Source organism: Rhinolophus ferrumequinum, chromosome 16 (genome assembly GCF_004115265.2).
Source record: "Rhinolophus ferrumequinum isolate MPI-CBG mRhiFer1 chromosome 16, mRhiFer1_v1.p, whole genome shotgun sequence".
In the NCBI taxonomy this organism is placed as follows: domain Eukaryota; kingdom Metazoa; phylum Chordata; class Mammalia; order Chiroptera; family Rhinolophidae; genus Rhinolophus; species Rhinolophus ferrumequinum.
This window is the reverse complement of record NC_046299.1, coordinates 51,175,508-51,194,679: the sequence shown is the minus strand read 5'-3', so window position 1 is coordinate 51,194,679 and position 19,172 is coordinate 51,175,508. Positions and strand designations below refer to the sequence as shown.

The window sequence follows — 19,172 nt, the reverse complement described above, 5'->3', positions numbered from 1 at the left end:
CCCCCAGAGGGTGCTGATCTCTGGGTTTCTGGGGAACCCCACGCTGCCCATGCTGAGTTCTCTCTGGCCTCATCCAAGGGTCACTGTGTACTCTCAGAGCTCTCTCTGCTAGCAACAGCTAACTAGAGAGTGGGCAGGAGGGATGGCTAGGAAAAATGGAAAGGCAATTGTGTCTGCTACTCCTTCTACTTCTTGTGGACCCTCATGCTGCCTGACATGGTGATGTAGGGACAGGAAGTCTGGGGAAGGCAGAAGGTAGGTGAAGCAGGCAGCTCTCTGGGCTCAGCTTGCTGAGGAGTATCCAGGGTCTTCCTGGGAGACCTTCGTCTATTCTCCCTGTGTCCCTGCTTCCTGTGTGCCCCTCAGTCAACACTTGGCAGGACCCAGCCTGTGCCCTCAGTCCCATAGTTCCTCCAGTGTACCTGTCCTGTGGGGAAAGAAAACTCAGAACTAGCAGGAATCAGGGACAGAGGCCCTCATCCTCTCAGCTTCCCTGGTACCTGCTTCCATTAAGTACCAGGCCTCTCTTACCAGCCAGTGCTGTCTCCTAAATCGGGGGCTTCCCAGCTCCTTGGGACCCAGCTGAGTCTGGATATTTTGTCTTCTGAGAATGGCTGGTGGGCCGGCCTCAGTGATCATAGGGACTCTGAGGGTACTGGGGTAGGAGTGGGGTCCCTCAGGGAAGAGCTGGAAGTCTGTCTCCGGGTCAAGAGGGTAATTTTCGTCTTCTCTCACAGGAACCACAAACCACCGTGGTGCACAACGCTACAGATGGGATCAAGGTGAGTGGATCCTGAGCCTGTCTCCTGCTTTCCGTGTCAGCAGGAATCAGGTGGGCTGTGTCACAGGGTCAAGGGTCCTGGGGATGGCAGCCTACAGGCTGCCCCTCAAGGCCGGGTGTTTGCAGAGTCTAGGCTGGGGGTGATGTGTAGGCACATTGTCCCTCCATTGCCAGGAAGGGCACTCACTATGCCTCAGTGATTCTGAGCTCAGGTTCTGTAGTCAGACAGGCCTGGGTTTGAGTCCTGGCCCTGGGCCACTGGATAAGACCCTCTACTAGTCTGTACCTCGGGGTTTTTATCTGTAAATGGGAGATGATAATAATAGAATTGTCCTCCATGACTTGCGATGTTTAAATGAGATTTACGTACATGTTAGCTAGAAAAACAGGCAAGAGTATAATCAGACCCCAGAGTATGCTGCACGGCCTCACCCTTTATGCCCTCAATAACCTTGTCTCCTTTTCACCACCAGTAGCAAATATTTATTGAGCCCCAAACTACCCATGGCTCTGGTTTACAGAAGTGACGAGACAAAATCCCTCTCCGTACGTGTGGGGGAGACAGATAATAAGCCAAAAACCAAGTAAATAAGGTAAAATCCAGTAGTGATAAGTGGTAAGGAGAAAATGGCACAAAGTAAAGAGAGAGTGAACAGGGCCTTTTTTACGTGGTCAGGGAAAGGCCTCCCTCAGGAGGTGATATTTGAACTAAACAATGGGAACAAAACAGCCAGGCCGACAGGGGCAGAGTGCCCTAGACAGAGGGAACTGCAAGGCAGGGGCTTGGCGTGTACATGGAATGAAGAAATAGAAGAGACGAAATCAAGCAGAGCTAAGAGTGCCGTGAGCAAGGGGTGGGGGGTAGGGGCCGGGGTGGCAGGAGGGTGATGAAGTTGGAGAAGCGGGCAGGGCCTGCTATGTAGGACTGTATAGGCATTTGCATTTTATTCCAGCAGCAACAAGAAGCTAGGGGAGGTTCTCAGCAGGGGAGTAATATAGCCTGATTTATTCTTTGACACACCACTCTGGCCATGTGGTAGGCAAGGACTTAGGGAGGAGGCAAGTGTGGAAGCAGGGAGACCAGGAAGTGATTTTAGTCGTTCAGGTGCTAGCTATCAGTAGCTTGGACTCGGGTTGTAGCTGTGTATTTGAAGAGAAGAGGCAAGGGGATTTACTTTGGAGGTAGAACTGACAGATTTGATTTTAGATGGCACAATTGAGATATGTGAGAAAGACAGAAAGAGAAGGATCAACCTAGCATCAAATCTAGGCGATGACTCTAGCCCAAATAATGGCATCGATAGTGCCATTTACTGAGTTGGGGGAGACTAGGGAGGGAGTTTGAGAATCCAAAGTTTTGTTAAGTCCAACGGCAAGGGTGGAAATAGAACTTTCTATGATTCCTCCTTGCACCTACTGTAGGAGCACACGCTCTGCTTTTGTTCTGCTTGGTTCCTCTGGTTTCCAAGGACCTGAGTGTAAAAATATGTTCTTTTTGGACTCTAGGGTTCCACAGAGAGCTGCAATACCACCACGGAAGATGAGGAGCTCAAAGGTAGGTGCTGGTCCTTGGTGGGGAAGGGACCCCAGCAGTGTTCCAGGGACCTTGGCTCCAATGGAGTACCTGCCGTGTCTGCCCTCAGTACTGAAATTGGTGGCTCCTTATACCCCAGGAGTGGACTTGGCATAAAGCTACTTTCCAAGAGCCAAGCTATGAGGCCCCTGTCTGTTGCTGGGCAGGGCCAGAGGCATCTCTTCTTTGATCCCAAGTCTGGAATAGCTAAACTAGAGCTTCTCCTGAGCCTATCCAGGGCCAGGGCTCAGGCAACTGTTCCTGTTGCTGATAATGATGTGACATCCCAGAACAGGGATATCTTGAGTCCCTGCAGAAGTAGCTTACAAATGTCTTGAGTCATAAGTAGGGTGACCAATTGTCTCAATTTCCCCAGGACTGAAGTGATTCCCAGGATGTAGAACTTTGGGCTTTAAAACAGAAACAGTCCTAGGCACATTGGGATGAGTTAGTCACTCTTGTCACAAAGCCTTGGCATGAAGGATGGTGTCAGAACCACATTTGGTTATGTCCTGGTGATCCTGTGAGGACCGCCAGCCTAAGCTTGGGCCTGGCCAGAGTGCCGGGGCGTGTGGGAAGACATTTCAGGCCAGACCACTGGGCATCTCTGTCCTACTCTTTGGTTTAGCCTCCTGGAATAGCTCCCTTTGCCTTCAGTAAGTGACCTCAGGCCAGGCTCTCAGAAAAGATGGAGGAATGTTGCAAGACAGAGCATGCCCAGGGGCAGTGAGGGGGCACCAAACCTTTGGGAATCCCCAAAAATAAGAAGCATAAATGTATAACGCAGTAAAGAACAGTAGCTCAGCATTTCTGGGATGAAGGTCAGATCAGTTCAGTTCTGGCGATGCTGGCAGAGGACGTGACTCCTTCACTGTTGGGCTCTTGACCTTGTAGCCTAGCCCCCTAGGACAGCTTTCGTGGAGGCAGGGGTCCTTGTACAGGCTGTTTGAAGGCTCTTGTGGAAGCCACCGCCCAGGTCTGCACCTCCCTGGGGTTCTTGGCTGGGAGGCCTCTCTGGCACAGGTGGCGGCGTGGGATGTGGTCCAGCGTCCACAGCAGCCCGAGGCGTCGCCTTGCCCCGGCTCTGCAGTGCCACGGGCTCGGGTCCTGTCCGGCTTGCTCGCTCACCTGCCTTGTTCTGTTTGTTTTGGCTGCTCTGCCTTGCCCTGCCCTGCCCTGGCTGGCTAGCTGCCCCGCTCCGCACTGGGAATGGCAGCTCGGTGCCTGAAGGACGGAGCTCCCGGGACAGAACAGCCCCCTCTGCAGGCATGCAGCCCCAGCCTTCTCTCTGCTCCTCAGCCAGTAAGTGTGAGGGAGGCACAGTCTGGCTTCCGTCTCCCTGGCTCATCTGAAGCCCCTCAGGGGTCCCCCCCAGAGCTGTCAGCCCAGCCCAGCTATCCATTTTAGTAAGCTTTGGGAGCTCAGCCTCTGCTAGGTGGGGGAGCTGATTGGAGATGCTGTTCACCAGGCAGGGGCCCCTGAGACCAGGGCCCAAGGACATAAAAAGAGTGGGTGGAAGAACATGGCATGGTGGGGAGAGTAGAAAGTCTCTGGGATGTCAGTGGGCCTTGCCTCAGCACTGAGCCAGGAAGAAAGGCCAAGTCAGAAGTCAGGTCAGAGGTGGTGGGAGCCGGGGTGCTAGTGACATTGCGATAGCCCAGAAACCATGTTAGGATGTGGTGTTTCCTGAGGCTCAGCATGTCATATTAGGGCTTGGGGTGAGACAGATGGTGAGACACATCTGAATTTGAATCCCAGCCTACACTACCTTTAGAAATGTGTGCGTTAGATTAAACCTCCCAGAGCTTCATTTTCCTAACCTCTAAAGCGGGAATAAAATGGCCCTTACCTTATAGCATTGTCATGAAATAGAAATGAGATGGTCGAGTGTCTTGATATGATGATGCCTTGCTGGGTTAATGGTAGCTCGTGTTGATGTTTTCAGTTGTGCCTAAAAATTTGTATTTTTAGATTATGCCTTTGTCTGCTTCTTTTTCTCCTACCATCTATCCTTTCAGTGTTTCTAAACACAATCCTCTTCACCCATAGGGCCCCAGTCAGGTCCTGCAGATGGGTTTGGTGGGGTTGGAGGTGGGGGGAGGGCGTGTGTGTGTGTGTGTGTCTGTGTGTGTGTGTGTCTGTACACACATACCTGCTTGCCTCTGTAAAGTGGATAGAGCTTGTCGGTTCCCCTAATCTGCTGCTTATTCGCCTGGGGTTGCCCCCCTGAAGGTGCTGATGGCTGTGGGCCCCCCTCCTGGCTGTACTTTTGGCTGCGCTGCCCTGTCCCAGCTGTGCCTCTGGGCTGTGCTGTTCTAATACTCGCATTTGTCTTGCAGCCTCTGGCTCCTGTGAGGAAAGGCTCGTGGCCTAGGCCAGCCCAGGGTTCTGGTCAGGGTTAGCCCAAGCTCAGGCCGAGCCCTCCCTTACCCTGGCAGCACCCTCTGCTAATAGTGACTCTCCCTGTAAGTGGGGTGCCCATGAGTGCAGGATGTCACCAGCTGCTTCTTGGCTTGGGATGGGGTGGGGGACTCTGAGGGCATCCACTCTGCCTGCCTGTCAGTGTGAGCTTGTCTTGGTTTTCCTGAGGGACACATCCTGGCATGAGAGCTGGTATGAGCTTTAGAGCTTTTCCAAGGCGTGTCTAAGGTAAACGGTGTCATCTCTCTGGTGTGAGGGTCCATTTAAAAAGAGTGTTTATAGTTCCAAGATCCTTTATCCCAGAAAAGCCCTGTGGAGGAGATGAGCAGCGTGAAGAGAATTAAGCATCCATCCTAGGGCTCTGTTCATCCTTTTGGAGCCTTCATCCCTGGTTAGATTCTCCTCTCAGGCTGCCTATTGCCCAGGGCTAGGTTCTGCACCACTGAGAGAGGGCTGGGTGGGGAGAGGGCGTATGGTAATTGAGACCTGACTGAGCCCCTTCAGGTGAGAGACATAAGTGGGTGGTGGAAACAGCCTTATCGGGAGATGCTTCTTAGAGAAGCTGAACCTTCTGGGGATGGGACACAGATTCTGGCCATAGTATTAATGATGTGCCAGGCTCCTCAGCTGTTAAAGACATGAGTGTTTTCTGCATCCTGGTTGTTGATGGAGATGGAGACAAAGGCCAGAGAACCATAACTAATGGGTGGACTTCAGGAGGAGGGGGTCATTAGCTCTACAGATAACAGAGGGAGGATGGAGAGAAAGGTGGGCTCACTCTTCCTGCAAAGGGCCTTAAAGACAGAGAAGAGGGAGGCCTTTGTCAAAGAGGTCACAGGGGATTCTTGAAGTGCTGGGGAGGGCTCTCCGTCACTTGGGGGCTCCCCAGTCCCACACAGGTAAATTGCTGGGTTTTTCCCCCCACAGTGCGAAAACAGGAGATCATTAAGATCACAGAACAACTGATCGAGGCCATCAACAATGGCGACTTTGACGCCTACACGTGAGTAGAGACCCGTTTCCTTGAGATCCAAGTCTCTGGGGGCTTCCTCCTCCCAAAAAGCAGCGAGGACCCTGGGAACAGGGAAGGCTGGGCCTTGGGCACAGTGTCTGAGTTAAACACCCGGCCGCTAGGCTGGGAGCCCTTCCAGGGGGATACCCTGTGACAGCCTGCCAGCGGCGTCCTGGTGGTGGGCTGAAGGGGCAGCTAAGCAGCTCAGCAGGCAGGGCCCCACGTTCTTAGCCATCTTCTTAGGTCTAGCCCACAGCTAACCTGCTGCAGGACAGACACTGCTGACGAGGCTGAAATATACAGGTAATTCCCACAGAACACTGACAGGCTGCTTTTCTTTTTTTTCCTGCAGGAAGATTTGCGATCCAGGGCTCACTTCCTTTGAGCCTGAGGCCCTTGGTAACCTCGTGGAAGGAATGGATTTCCATAAGTTTTACTTTGAGAATCGTGAGTGGGTTCGTGCTGCTGATATACTCCTGCCTGCCCCTCCACCCCCTTTGCCTCTGTCCCCGCTCACACTCCTCTTCCCAGTTGCCCGCTTTTCCCTTATTTGACCTGCCTGCTGCACCCTGGTCTGTGTGCTTGCCTCCTTGTGCCCTGAGAATGGTCTTAAATAGTACCTTTGAGGGCCTGGCTCCACAGCGCCACGTGCCGCTTCATTCTACAGCTGCCTCATGGGCCACGCTAGCTGCCATAATCAGGGTCACTGTATTTCTTTAAGCCTCACCTCTTTCCAAGATGATTAGAAACCATTTGCTATGAGGATGAGATGCTCTCCGCAAGTAATAATGAAGCTCTGTGTCTCAGATTTCACAATAGAGGAAATTAATGCCAGGATAAGAATGTCCAAGCAAGTAACAGGGCACTGTTGGTGATTTGTGAAATTGGAGGTTGTGGCTAGGGTCCTCCTGAATATCGAGAGAGACAGGTGTCCTGGCTGGGGGTTGTACACTGGACAGTTTGTGGACGTCGTAAGGGATAAGAAGCTGAGTCTTCACCTCTCATTTTTGCTCTCTACTCTCTAAGACCCTCCCCACCTTATTTTTTTCTCTTCCTTCACACTTTATCCTGGGTCTTCCCCATCCTGTCTTGAATTTTATTTTGTCACTGTTTTCTAACTATCATCCCCTCTGTGTCTCAGCTGCAAATGTAAACCCTAGATTATCTAAGTAATTCTGTTAGCCAGAAGCAATTCCGGAGTTTATAGAAGCTCTAGGCAAGGTTTCATGTAGCTGCTCTCTAACATTTGAATTGAACTAAGATGTGAATCTCAATAAAAGTAACACAATTCAGTGTTTGCTGATAATGGCAATCCAACTTCTTTTGGCTTTCCCCCAGTGGATACTGGGAACCCTAGGAATATCCTGAGCTTGGCTTTGATGATTCTATGTTAACTTTGGACTTTTTTTTTTTTAATCACAAAGCAATTTTAAATATTTTAAGTTCTTGATTTTGCTCTACAGCCCTAATTAGGGACAAGCCAACCCTTATGAAATCTAAACACCAGCCTGACAGAGTAGAGAGATCATAGGCTTTAGTTGAGAGTCAGATGGGCCTGAGTTCAAATGTTGTGTGATTTGGGCAAGTTACTTAACCTCCTTGAGCCTATCTCCTTATCTTATAACGAAGACATTAATATTGACCAAAGAATATAGCTCATGCATGTAAAACCCCCAGAGCAATGTCTGATTAAAAAGTAGTAGCTGCTATTATCATTGTTCCCCACCTTTCTCTTTCTTTTGGATAACTGACATTAATGTGATAGGGTTTCCTGGTCTTTGGAAGGCATGTGGGGGAACATAGAGACTCCGGTAATTGTTGCTGGAGACGGGCTGAGACCTAGAAGTGCAGGTTGGGAGGAAAGTGCCTGGCCCCGGCCTGACGCCCTCCTACCTCCCCCATCCTGCCCTGCCCCCTGCAGTCCTATCCAAGAACAGCAAGCCCATTCACACTACCATCCTGAATCCTCACGTCCACGTGATTGGAGAGGACGCAGCTTGCATCGCCTACATCCGCCTCACCCAGTACATCGACGGGCAGGGTCGGCCTCGCACCAGTCAGTCGGAGGAGACCCGGGTCTGGCACCGCCGGGATGGCAAGTGGCTCAATGTCCACTATCACTGCTCAGGGGCCCCTGCTGCACCGCTGCAGTGAGCTCAGCCACAGGTGCACCTGGTCGGGGGGTGGAGAGGGGCTGGGACAGGTGGGGTCAGAGGAGGAAGGCGCGGTTGAGAGGTGGGATTGGGGGAGGAGATAGGGGCCATCCCAGAGGAATGGCCAGGGCTGGACAATGTGGTTGTCAGAAATTATGCTCTGAAATCAGACAGACTTGGGTCCAGCTCCAGGACTCCAGATTGGGTGACCTTGGACAGAGTACTTCCTTTCCCTAAGCCTCAGTTTCCTCAGCTGTCTAAAAAAGGGAAAGAGTCGTGCCTACCTCATTAAGTTGTGAGAATTAAATAAGATACTTATAAGTAAAGCATTTAGTTCAGTGTTCAGCAAATGGGAGGTTATGTTATATTTAAATACTAGCTTCTCCCCCATTCTCCACCTTCTCAGGCAGACTTGGCCACATGTGTAGTGTGTTTAAGTCCCTGGAACTCATCTGTGTGCTTATTGTCCTCTGTTCTGTTACCACGTCTATCCTGTTTGACAGGGGCATTAGGAGATCCCAGCTGGAGGTCGAACCTTCGCAGCCAGTGGCTCTGGAGGGCCTGAGTGACAGCGGCAGTCCTGTTCGTTTGAGGTTTAAAACAATTAAATTACAAAGCGGCAGCAGCCAATGCACGCCCCTGCATGCAGCCCTCCCGCCCGCCCTTCGTGTCTGTCTCTGCTGTACTGAGGTGTTTTTTACATTTAAGGACAAAAAAAAAAAGAAAAAAAGATTGTTTTAAAAATATGGAATCCATACCATGATGCGTTTTAAAACCACCGACAGCCCTTGGGCTGGCAAGAAGGCAGGAGTTTGTATGATGCCCATCCTGGCATGAGCAGCCCTGAAGAGGTGAGCTTGGCCTCTGGCCTCCATAGACTCAGGGGACCAGGCAAGAACTCTGACAGAGCTTTTGGGGCCGTGATGTGATTGCATCCCCTGAGGTGGCCTGCCTGCCTGCCCCAGGTCTAGGAATGGACTTCTTCAGAATTTGCATAGGCGTCTAGAATGAGGCTGATGAGAACAGCGTGGCCATCAGACCTACTTGGGAGAGAACACAGAGCTCCCAACCTGCTGTGAAGGCAGCTGAGAAGCAGCGGCCTCAGGACTGAGGGCCTGGATGTTGCTGTACTGTTCCATTTAGTGTAGAAGGGAAGAGAATTGGTGCTGCGGAAGTATGTCCCCTACGAAGCCGATGAGAAACCTCGTGTTAGTCTGACATGTACTCACTCATCCATTTCTACAGGATGCACAATGCACGTGGGCCCTGACATTGAGGCCCAATCCCTGCAGTGGGGAAGGGGGAGGGGTTGCCGCTTCGCTTTGTGTTCGTTTTCTTATAACTTAGCAAGGAGAGAGCCAAACCCTGGTCAGGGCTCCCCTTGCTGCCTTTGGCAGTTCTGTTTCTATGCTGATCTGGACCATCTTTGTCTTGCCTTTTCATGGTGGTGGTCCCCATGCTGACCCTCATCTGGGCCTGGGCCCTCTGCCAAGTGCCCCTGTGGGATGGGAGGAGTGAGGCAGCGGGATTGAGTTGATGGTTGTCTCTATGCATTCAGGCTGCCCTCGGGGCTGCCTCCCTTCTTACTATTCCCTTGCTGCACGTCCATCTCTTTTCCTGTCTTTGAGATTGACCTGACTGCTTTGGCAAGAAGTGTCCTCTTTAAAGCGGCCTCTTTACTGACCAACTGAAGTATAGACTTACTGCTGGACATTCTGCATGGGCATCACCCCCCCACCACCTGCATGTATCCAAAAGAGGTGTCCAGAGCCAAGGCTCCTACATTCATTGTCCCTCTCTGTGCTCAAGGAGTTCCATTCCAGGAGGGAAAGATCTATACTCTAAGCAGATAACAGAGAAGATAATGGAGGAGCAATTGGTCATGGCCTTGGTTTCCCCAAAACAACTCTGCAAACTTATCTGCACTATTGGGGGAAAGGTGGGTAGACCCCAGCTCCCTGGACTACCTTCAAGGAGACAAAGCTACAGGTTTACCTTGGAGCCAGCTGAGAAGAGAGCAGACTCACAGGTGCTGGTGCTTGGGTTTAGCCAGGCTCCTTCGAGCACCTCATGCATGCCCCAGCCCCTGGGCCCTAGCCCTTTCCTGCCCTGCAGCCTGCAGTACCAGCACGCAGACACCTTCACCACAGGGTTTGGTTTTGCTGGCTTGAAGACAAATGGTCTTAGAGTTCATTAAGACCCATAGCTTCATATGGCTGCTCCAGCCCCACTTCTTAGCATTCTTACTCCTCTTCTGGGGCTAATGTCGGCATCTATAGACAATAGACTATTAAAAAAAAAGTCACCTTTTAAACAGGAAATGGAAGACATTTGATGCAGAATTTTTGCATGATGACATAGAAATAATTTAAAACTAGTGTTTGTTCTGAATGTTGGTAGACCCTTCATAGCTTTGTTACAATGAAACCTTGAACTGAAGATATTTAATAAAATAACCTTTAAACCGTACATTGTGTTACTGCTGTTGGAGGCTTATGCCCAGAGGCTTAGAATTTAGTAGCCTGGGTTGCAAAGCTTCAGATGGAGAGAGATGTACCTTCCCCTCCTCCTTTTGGGCCCATTTTGGAATAAAACTTACTCATAAACTCATCAGCCTCCAACCAGCCCACCTGGCTGCTGAGGCGAGTTTGGGGTAGGGGAGGAAGGATTTGGGGCCCTGGGTAGTGGGCCAGTCGTCTCGCCCCGCCTCAGGCCCCGCCTGCGCCAGGAGCCGCCCCCGCCCCCCTCCGTCATTGGGCCGGCCCAGCTCCCCCCCTCCGCGGGGCTGAGTGGACGAGCCCGTCCCCCTCGGCCCGCCCCTTCTCGGGGAGGTGCGGCGTCCGACGCTCATCAGACTGTGCCACCGGGCAGAGGGCAGGGGGTACTCCTGTGCGGCTGGGGCGCGGAACCCACCGTCTCCGAGGCTGAGGCTCGGCCGAGCGCTGCAGACGACGGTTCGGCTGCCCGGCACCTCGGCAGCTCGACTGCGCGGCTGCCCGGCCCAGAGGCGGCGGGGACCTTAGCGGACGCCGTGAGCGGCAGCGCGCCGCCTCCCCCCGGTGGGAGCGGTGGTTGGGCCCGGCTGCGGCAGAGAGTTCGCTGGGAGATGGCGGAGCCGCCGCGACGCGGCCCGAGGCCCCGAGAGCAGGGAAGCCGGGCAGCCCCGGGACGCGGCGGAGCCCGGGGACAGCGGGGAGGCCGCCCAGTCCGCCGGGTGAGCTGCCCCTGAGGCTATGCCCCCCACACACGGTCGGCTGCAGTTCTTCCCCTCGGACCACCGTAACCACCCTCAGGGTGGTCCTGGGCGGCCCCTCACCGCGGCCCTTCGCGCCCCTTGCCCTGTGACCCTTTCACTACCCTCCCTCGTAGTGGCCACACTCCTCAGCTCTCTCCCTCATTACGGGGCTCCTACTCCCCTCGGGGCTGTCCCAGCCCAATGCCTGCCTTCGATGTCACCCCAGACTCTCCTCATCGCGCCCCTTGCCCCTTCCCCTCTGATGCTCCACATCCGGTGCTGTCTTCATATCCACCTGTGACCCCACATTCTTCCTCAGCAGCGTGACTCCTTCCGTGCCCCGGTGTGCCATCCCCTCGTGCCCGTGTCGCCACTCGATATCCCCTCCTCCCACAACATCTGCTTGTCTCCCAGCGCGGGGCCCACACCCTGCCTTCCCCAAGCCCTGTCACTGTGGCTCCCTCCCAGCCCAGGCCTGGATGAGCCCTTTGGTTTCTCCCTCAGAAATCGCCCACTGCTGCACACACATGCAGCACCCCCCTTACTCCCTGTTCCTACATCTATGTGTTTCATACCACTGCACACCCTACCCCAATAGCTCCCTCCGCACCACTTCCCTAAATATTGCTGTTTCTTCTAGGTATGAAGCTAAAATGCAGTGGTGAAGAGCACGGGATGTGGAGCTTGGCAGGCCTGATTTTGAATCCCCGTTCCTCCACTGACTGAGCTGTGTGATCTTGGGCAAGTTACTAAGCTTCTCTGGGCCTCAAATTACTCATGTGAAATGGGGATAACAATCGTTTCTACCTCTTACTTATCTCTTAAGGCTGGTGTGAGCATTAAATATTTGGAAAGCTCTTAGAAGAATGTCTGGCAAAGAGTAAGCTCTCAATAATGTTCACTATTATATTTAATGCACCCCCAGTATCCACTTACCCTTCCCTGACTTCTCACTACTGTGTTTCCCCCAAAGAGAGTTGCCTCTAATTCTTAGGGCTCACCGCTTCCCATCATCATTTTGATCCTCTCACAATTCTCTTTTCATGTCAATTAGTGTTACCTAGGCCAAAGGTGAACTATTCTTAAGTCATGTCTCTCGATTCTGAAGGACCCTGTCTCTGCCTAATAACGCCTGAGATGTGTATGTTTGAGGGTGGGTGGTTGAGAGGGATTGCCAGCCACTGGCCTTACTAGGAGAGCCTAAGGTGGGGAGTGACAATAAAGCTTCTAGAAGCAGTCTATCCATTTAAGAAAAAAAATCTCCCAAATTAGGTCCCTTAAAACTGTTTCCTGATCACACTGACCTTACTCCTCTCTCTTATTGGTTGGGTATTACTTAAGCTCCTGTTGCTCTGTGTCATCCAGCTCCGCTCAGTTTGCTGTTTTTGTAACAGGACTCAGTTCTTCATGTCTCTCCAGGCTAGCTCAGGCCTCTTCTGAGCTTTTCATGGATGAGGGTATAGTACCACCTAGGCTAAGTTAGGAAGGAGAACTGGAGTGGATAGGGAGAGAGACTCTGCACTCAGCTCTCTGGTTTTTCTCGGGTCTCAGTGATGTGGCCTGCTCTGGGGTTACATTTTTATCACTGCTTCTGACATTGGCACGATGAGGTGAGAGGTAGAGGATGAGTAATTAATTTGTCACCAACAGTGGAAAAAAGAGTCCCTAAGTTCTGGGTTTGGAAGCTAATAGAATGTTTAGCTAGCACCATTTCTCTTTCCTCTTGAATTCCCCCACCATAGTGTCCACTTGACTGCAAGTTCGTTAATGCTGTTAGCCTGTGATGTTGGGTTTGATTGATAAAGAAGATTAACAAACTCATGAGTTTCCTCTTATCTGATATTTTGCTGGAGCACGAGACTTCTGGGGCTTTCCATCCCTTCCTCACAGGAAGACCTGAGCTCCTACTGGCTGGCCAACTGCTCGATCATGGGCTGGGAACTCCTTTCAGAACACATTCATTTTCAGCCTCCTGGGCTGTTTGGCCTCTTATTGATTATTTATTCCTTTCCAGTTCTTGAATATAATGCTCCAGCTCTGAGCTTAGCTCAGAGAGGGGAATCTAGAAGGGATTCTAAGAAGGGAAACAACCTCTGAAGCTAAGGTATGAGACTCAGATTGTGGTGTTCTACGATTTTTGTTTTCTTTGTTTGAGAACAAATCCTGTGAGCAGAAGGTAAGAGATGTGTGAAGAGGGTAATGGATTAATGACACAGTTTCAAAGGGAGAAATAATCCATTGATTTCTCTTTCTTACAGATAGGAGGGGACGAGATTGTGAACTCTGATGACCTCTGATGTGAGGAGCTCGAGCCAAGGGTGGAGCCTGGCTAGATTTGCATCCTGAAGCTATGGGCCAGGGGGCCATGGTGACCTGACACCAATGGACTCTGTCCAGTTGCCCCCTGTTGCCCCTTCTCCCTCCCCTACCCTATGCTAAGGGGACTTGTCTCCACCTCTTCGGGGAACTGACCCTGAAGGAATCCCTTTCCCCTCTTTTCATATCCTTCCACCCTCCCAGGAAAGCCCCATCCTATACCCTTCCTACCTCCTGTCCCTGAGGTCGTCCCCATCCCTGCCTCCCCCCCACCATGCTCAAGCTGTGGAAGGTGGTCCGCCTGGCTCGGCAGCTGGAACTGCACCGCCTCATACTGCTGCTGATTGCTTTCAGTCTGGGCTCCATGGGCTTCCTGGCTTATTACGTGTCCACCAGCCCCAAGGCCAAGGAGCCCTTGCCTCTGCCCTTGGGAGACTGCAGCAGTGGTGGGGCAGCTGGCCCTGGCCCTGGCCCTGTACGGCCTCCAGTCCCACCTCGACCTCCCAGGCCCCCAGAGACAGCTCGAACAGAACCTGTGGTCCTTGTATTTGTGGAGAGTGCATACTCCCAGCTGGGGCAGGAGATTGTGGCTATCTTGGAGTCTAGTCGTTTTCGTTACAGCACTGAGCTGGCACCGGGCCGAGGGGACATGCCCACACTGACTGACCATACCCGTGGCCGCTATGTCTTGGTGATTTATGAGAACCTGCTCAAATATGTCAACCTGGATGCCTGGAGTCGGGAACGGCTAGACCGGTACTGTGTGGAGTACGGTGTGGGCATCATTGGCTTTTTCCGAGCCCATGAGCATAGCCTACTGAGTGCCCAGCTCAAGGGCTTTCCCCTTTTTCTGCATTCAAACTTGGGGCTCCGGGACTACCAAGTGAATCCTTCCGCCCCTTTATTGCACCTCACACGCCCCAGCCGCTTGGAGCCCGGGCCACTGCCTGGCGATGACTGGACCATCTTCCAATCCAATCACAGCACGTATGAACCAGTGCTTCTTGCCAGCCTTCAGCCAGCCGAGGTGCCAGGACCGGTGCCTCGCCGGGCCCGGCTTCCCACGGTGGTACAGGACCTGGGGCTTCACGATGGCATCCAGCGGGTGCTCTTCGGCCATGGCCTTTCCTTCTGGCTCCACAAACTTGTGTTTGTTGATGCGATCGCATACCTCACCGGCAAGCGCCTCTGCCTGGACCTTGACCGCTATGTCTTGGTGGACATCGACGACATCTTTGTGGGCAAGGAAGGCACCCGCATGAAGGTGGCTGACGTGGAGGTCAGTGTTCCGTTTCCCCAGAGGCTGTTTCAAGCTCTGCCCTGTCAGACTCCCTGCTTTGGTTCTGAGCTTGTTGTAGACAGTGCCCTGCTCTTTCTAGGCAGGAAGAACACTACTTCTCAGGTTTCTCCTGCTCAGTTGCTCTCTCCTGATTTCTCGTGTCCCTGCTACTTTTCTCAGGCTTTGTTGACCACCCAGAACAAACTCAGGACCTTAGTCCCCAACTTCACCTTCAACTTGGGCTTCTCGGGCAAGTTCTACCATACCGGTGAGCTTATTCCCCTGCTCCTTCAGCATATCAGGCTTATTTGTCTGTCCCTTCACTGTCCATGTCCCTGGGGAGACAAGTTAGAGAAAATGGGCAAGATTTGGAGTCAGAATGCTGTGAGGAGCTAGAGGGTATGAATTTAGGTGAGCATGGGTGGCTGGAGGGCATGTTGGCAAGGGGCAGATAGACAGTCTTAGGTGGGCAGCTGTACCCTGGGTGGAAAGGGGTCAGTGTTGTTACAGAACAGAGGAGGGCACAGAGGCGACTGGCTGTGGTCAGTGGTCAGTGTGTGGTCATAGGGACAGAGGAGGAGGACGCAGGGGACGACATGCTGCTGAAGCACCGCAGAGAGTTCTGGTGGTTCCCCCACATGTGGAGCCACATGCAGCCACACCTGTTCCATAACCGCTCCGTGCTGGCTGACCAGATGAGGCTCAACAAACAGTTTGCTCTGGTGAGACCCTTGGATCTCTTCCCCATACTTTTCCCCAGAGATAATGCTTTCTTTCCAACCTTCCCCTAATGGGGTACCCTTTTCCTACCCTTTCCATTTTTCTTTCTGTGGAGGCATCCCCACCCTCTTTACCCTCTGCTCCCCAAACCTCACCAGGTCCTGGTGAGAGTTTATGCCATTCCCAGGAGCATGGGATTCCGACGGATCTGGGGTATGCTGTGGCCCCCCACCACTCGGGTGTGTACCCCATCCACTCGCAGCTCTATGAGGCCTGGAAATCTGTGTGGGGCATCCAGGTGACCAGCACTGAGGAGTACCCCCATCTCCGCCCTGCCCGCTACCGCCGTGGCTTCGTTCACAATGGCATTATGGTGAGGGACTCCCAGTACAAACTTGACTCCAACTCTCACATTTTGACATCCTCCAACCTGCACTGACTTGTGTTCTGTCAGCTGCCAGTCCAGTTCACCCACATAACGGGGTAGAGGGGTAAAAAGTCAATGCACTTGGCAGGAGTTTGATTACTCTAACTTCAGACCGAGTCCTCCACAAACCCAGGGAAGGCTCATGCCTCTGGACTTTTGTCCTTACTCCACTCCTCATCCTACCTTTCGTATCTCATCTAGCCCTGTTTCATCTTTCCCCTCCAGGTGCTGCCAAGGCAGACATGTGGCCTCTTCACTCACACAATCTTCTACAATGAGTATCCCGGAGGCTCTCGTGAACTAGACCGGAGTATCCGAGGTGGCGAGCTCTTTCTGACAGTGCTGCTTAATCCGGTAAAGTGCTGAGAAAGGGCTAGAAGATTGGAGAGCCCAAGTGCTTTTAGGCTGGGACCTTTGCTCACCACACCTGATTGTGAGGTGGGGTAGGCTCTCTGACTCTGACATGCAGGCACCCCCTTTGCAGATCAGCATATTTATGACCCATCTGTCCAACTACGGAAATGATCGACTGGGCCTGTACACCTTTGAGAGCCTGGTGCGCTTCCTCCAGTGCTGGACACGGCTGCGCCTGCAGACCCTTCCTCCTGTCCCTCTCGCACGAAAGTACTTTGAACTCTTCCCTCAAGAGCGAAGCCCTCTTTGGCAGGTATGGGTGGAAGTCAGACATGATGGGGGTGGGGACTGAAGAAAAGATTAGGCCTTATCTGCTTCCTGGCCTCCTTCAGAACCCCTGTGACGACAAGAGGCACAAAGATATCTGGTCCAAGGAGAAAACCTGTGATCGGCTCCCCAAGTTCCTCATTGTGGGACCCCAGAAGACAGGTGAATCATCCTTAGTCAACTTTTCTGCCCTGCCTTAAACTCAGGATCTTGGGTCAAGGAACTCCTTTCTCATACCCACCCCTCATTAATCCAGCCTCTTGAGACAGCGATTCTTAACCCTGATTGTACTTCAGAATTATCTGTGGAGGTTATTTTTTTTAAAGATCCACCAGTGATTCTGTTGCATAGTCGTATCTGAAAACCACTATTTTAACCCTTCTCTGGGCCTCTCTTAGACTTTCCTTTTCTCGGTCTAGTTTGGCCTAAGGGGGTTTTACTACCAAGAGTGGTTCTTTTCTCACCTCCTTCAAGCTCATGTTGTTGAGCTGGCTTCTCTCCCACAATGGCCTGGGCTTTCTCTCCTGTTTAGGAACTACAGCTATTCACTTCTTCCTGAGCCTGCACCCAGCTGTCACTAGCAGCTTCCCTAGCCCCAGCACCTTTGAGGAGATTCAGTTCTTCAACAGCCCTAATTATCACAAGGGCATTGACTGGTGAGACCGGGACCCCTTGGAATGCTTCTCAGAGGAACACCCCTTTCCTCCAGTATACCCCATTCCAGCTTCCGTAGCACTTCCATTGGTGCCTTCACTCTGCAAATTCTCTGTGCTCCTTCTTAGGTACATGGACTTCTTCCCTATCCCTTCCAATGCCAGCACTGACTTCCTGTTTGAAAAAAGTGCTACCTACTTTGACTCAGAAGTTGTACCACGGCGGGGGGCTGCCCTCCTCCCACGAGCCAAGATCATCACTGTGCTCACCAACCCTGCTGACAGGGCCTACTCCTGGTACCAGGTGAACCTGAAGCTAGGGACACTTCAGGGATTGAGGGAGGGAGGAGACAGACAGGAGTAAGGGTAGGGAAGTGAAAGTCGGGCCTTGGAGAAGGGTGCCTGTGCTGTCTGTCCACCAGAGCCAAGAGGAGGGCAGACTAATTCTATCACACCACCAATCCCTTCTCTTACTGTTCCTGTCCCTCAGCACCAGCGAGCACATGGAGACCCCGCTGCTCTGAACTATACCTTCTACCAGGTGATTTCAGCCTCTTCCCAGGCCCCGCTGGCACTTCGCGCCTTGCAAAACCGCTGTCTTGTCCCTGGCTACTATTCTACCCATCTACAACGCTGGCTGACTTACTACCCCTCTGGACAGGTACAGTCCCCCCAATAGCCCTCATTCGGGTCCCCTTTCCCCTCCGCTTCCCTTCAGCCCAGAGGCTTCTAAGGAACTACCACTTCTAAGAGGGATTGGTTAATCCCTGTCCCTAGTTGCTGATTGTGGATGGGCAAGAACTGCGTACCAATCCAGCTGCTTCAATGGAGAGCATCCAGAAGTTCCTGGGTATCACACCCTTTCTGAACTACACACGGACCCTCAGGTGGGAGAGGATGACCCAAGAGAGGACTGTGAGGGAAATGGGGAGGCAGGTTGATCACGTCTGTTTGGAAGACACGGATTTACCCTGTCTCGTAAGGAGAGACACGTGTCCCTGTGGGCTGGGAGACTTAGTGTACATTTATGGAGCTTGGATTCTTTTTTCCCTGCCACCTAATGGCCTCTTCCTGTTGAGCAGGTTTGATGAAGATAAGGGATTCTGGTGCCAGGGACTTGAAGGTGGTAAGACTCGCTGTCTAGGCAAGAGTAAAGGCCGGAGGTACCCAGATATGGACACTGAGGTAAGTAAATTCTGGGGCAGGTTACCCCTCTTCACCTCCAAGATCTGATTCTATGTCCCACTCTTTACCATTTCTGCCTTCATTTTTCTCCTATCAGTCCCGCCTTTTCCTTACGAGTTTTTTCCGGTACCATAATTTGGATCTGTCGAAGCTGCTGAGCCGGCTTGGACAGCCAGTGCCCTCGTGGCTTCGGGAAGAACTGCAGCATTCCAGTCTGGGCTGATGTTCCAGCCTCCTGTACCAGCAAAGACCCTCTGCTTCCCTAAGGGGCACGCCCAGAGCAGGGCCCACAAGGGAGATTTAAGTGGCCTGGCCCCACCCCCTTCTACCTCAGTGGCCCCCAGGCCTGGGATGTCTGAGAAGGGATGGGCATCCCTTACCCATAGCTCTGGGGTCTGATAAAGGGGCTTCCCTTGGTACCCCACATTATTACTAGCCACCTTTGACCCATGGTCTTGGAAGCTAGGGAGGAATGAGAGGGTCCAGGCAGGGTATAGAGGGACGTATTAATGAAATGATTTCCCTCTTCATCCCCAGAGTGTATCTATCTATACCTGGATGTGGGAAGGAGCCCTTACTGTGGGATTAATGGCATCTACCTGTGGCCCGGCCTCCCTAATGTCATTCACATTGAATGGGGAAGAGGTCGGACAGTGGCTCATAGAGCTAGTGTGAGCCCAAGCTGTGGGCTAGAAATGTCCTTAATAAACATCCTTATTTTTGTGTTTTGTCTGCC

General features: G+C 52.4%; 3 protein-coding genes across 15 annotated transcripts in view; all 3 read left to right on the top strand.

Moving 5' to 3' along the window:
- CAMK2G (calcium/calmodulin dependent protein kinase II gamma) overlaps positions 1–10,403 on the top strand; it is a 53,154-nt gene extending 42,751 nt beyond the window's left edge. For 6 of the 12 annotated variants that reach the window (XM_033129918.1, XM_033129921.1, XM_033129923.1 and 3 more), the window contains 7 exons: positions 738–782; positions 2,288–2,336; positions 3,543–3,656; positions 5,703–5,778; positions 6,140–6,234; positions 7,709–7,953; positions 8,444–10,403. In XM_033129918.1, the coding sequence (XP_032985809.1) occupies positions 738–782; positions 2,288–2,336; positions 3,543–3,656; positions 5,703–5,778; positions 6,140–6,234; positions 7,709–7,941 (612 nt within the window). In that variant the 3' untranslated portion in view covers positions 7,942–7,953; positions 8,444–10,403. The remainder of the gene's footprint in view (positions 1–737; positions 783–2,287; positions 2,337–3,542; positions 3,657–5,702; positions 5,779–6,139; positions 6,235–7,708; positions 7,954–8,443) is intronic. The other 6 variants (XM_033129922.1, XM_033129925.1, XM_033129924.1 and 3 more) reach the window with 2 other exon arrangements.
- Positions 10,015–13,470, top strand: LOC117035869 (translation initiation factor IF-2). The gene is made up of 4 exons (XM_033129976.1): positions 10,015–10,091; positions 10,653–11,154; positions 11,816–11,916; positions 13,434–13,470. Exons 1-3 carry the CDS (start codon positions 10,015–10,017, stop codon positions 11,819–11,821), a joined length of 585 nt encoding a protein of 194 aa, XP_032985867.1. The 3' UTR covers positions 11,822–11,916; positions 13,434–13,470.
- On the top strand, positions 13,447–19,159 carry NDST2 (N-deacetylase and N-sulfotransferase 2). 2 transcript variants are annotated; one of them, XM_033129950.1, is made up of 13 exons: positions 13,447–14,770; positions 14,951–15,038; positions 15,338–15,492; positions 15,678–15,863; positions 16,143–16,271; positions 16,402–16,584; positions 16,664–16,760; positions 17,131–17,254; positions 17,381–17,555; positions 17,742–17,912; positions 18,029–18,101; positions 18,334–18,436; positions 18,534–18,675. In XM_033129950.1, exons 1-12 carry the CDS (start codon positions 13,766–13,768, stop codon positions 18,393–18,395), a joined length of 2,448 nt encoding a protein of 815 aa, XP_032985841.1. In that variant the 5' UTR covers positions 13,447–13,765; the 3' UTR covers positions 18,396–18,436; positions 18,534–18,675. The 2 variants fall into 2 exon arrangements, with proteins under 2 accessions (XP_032985841.1, XP_032985840.1); XM_033129949.1 differs by having other exon boundaries at positions 13,449–14,770; positions 18,029–18,138; positions 18,534–19,159.
- Positions 19,160–19,172: the final 13 nt, after the last annotated feature.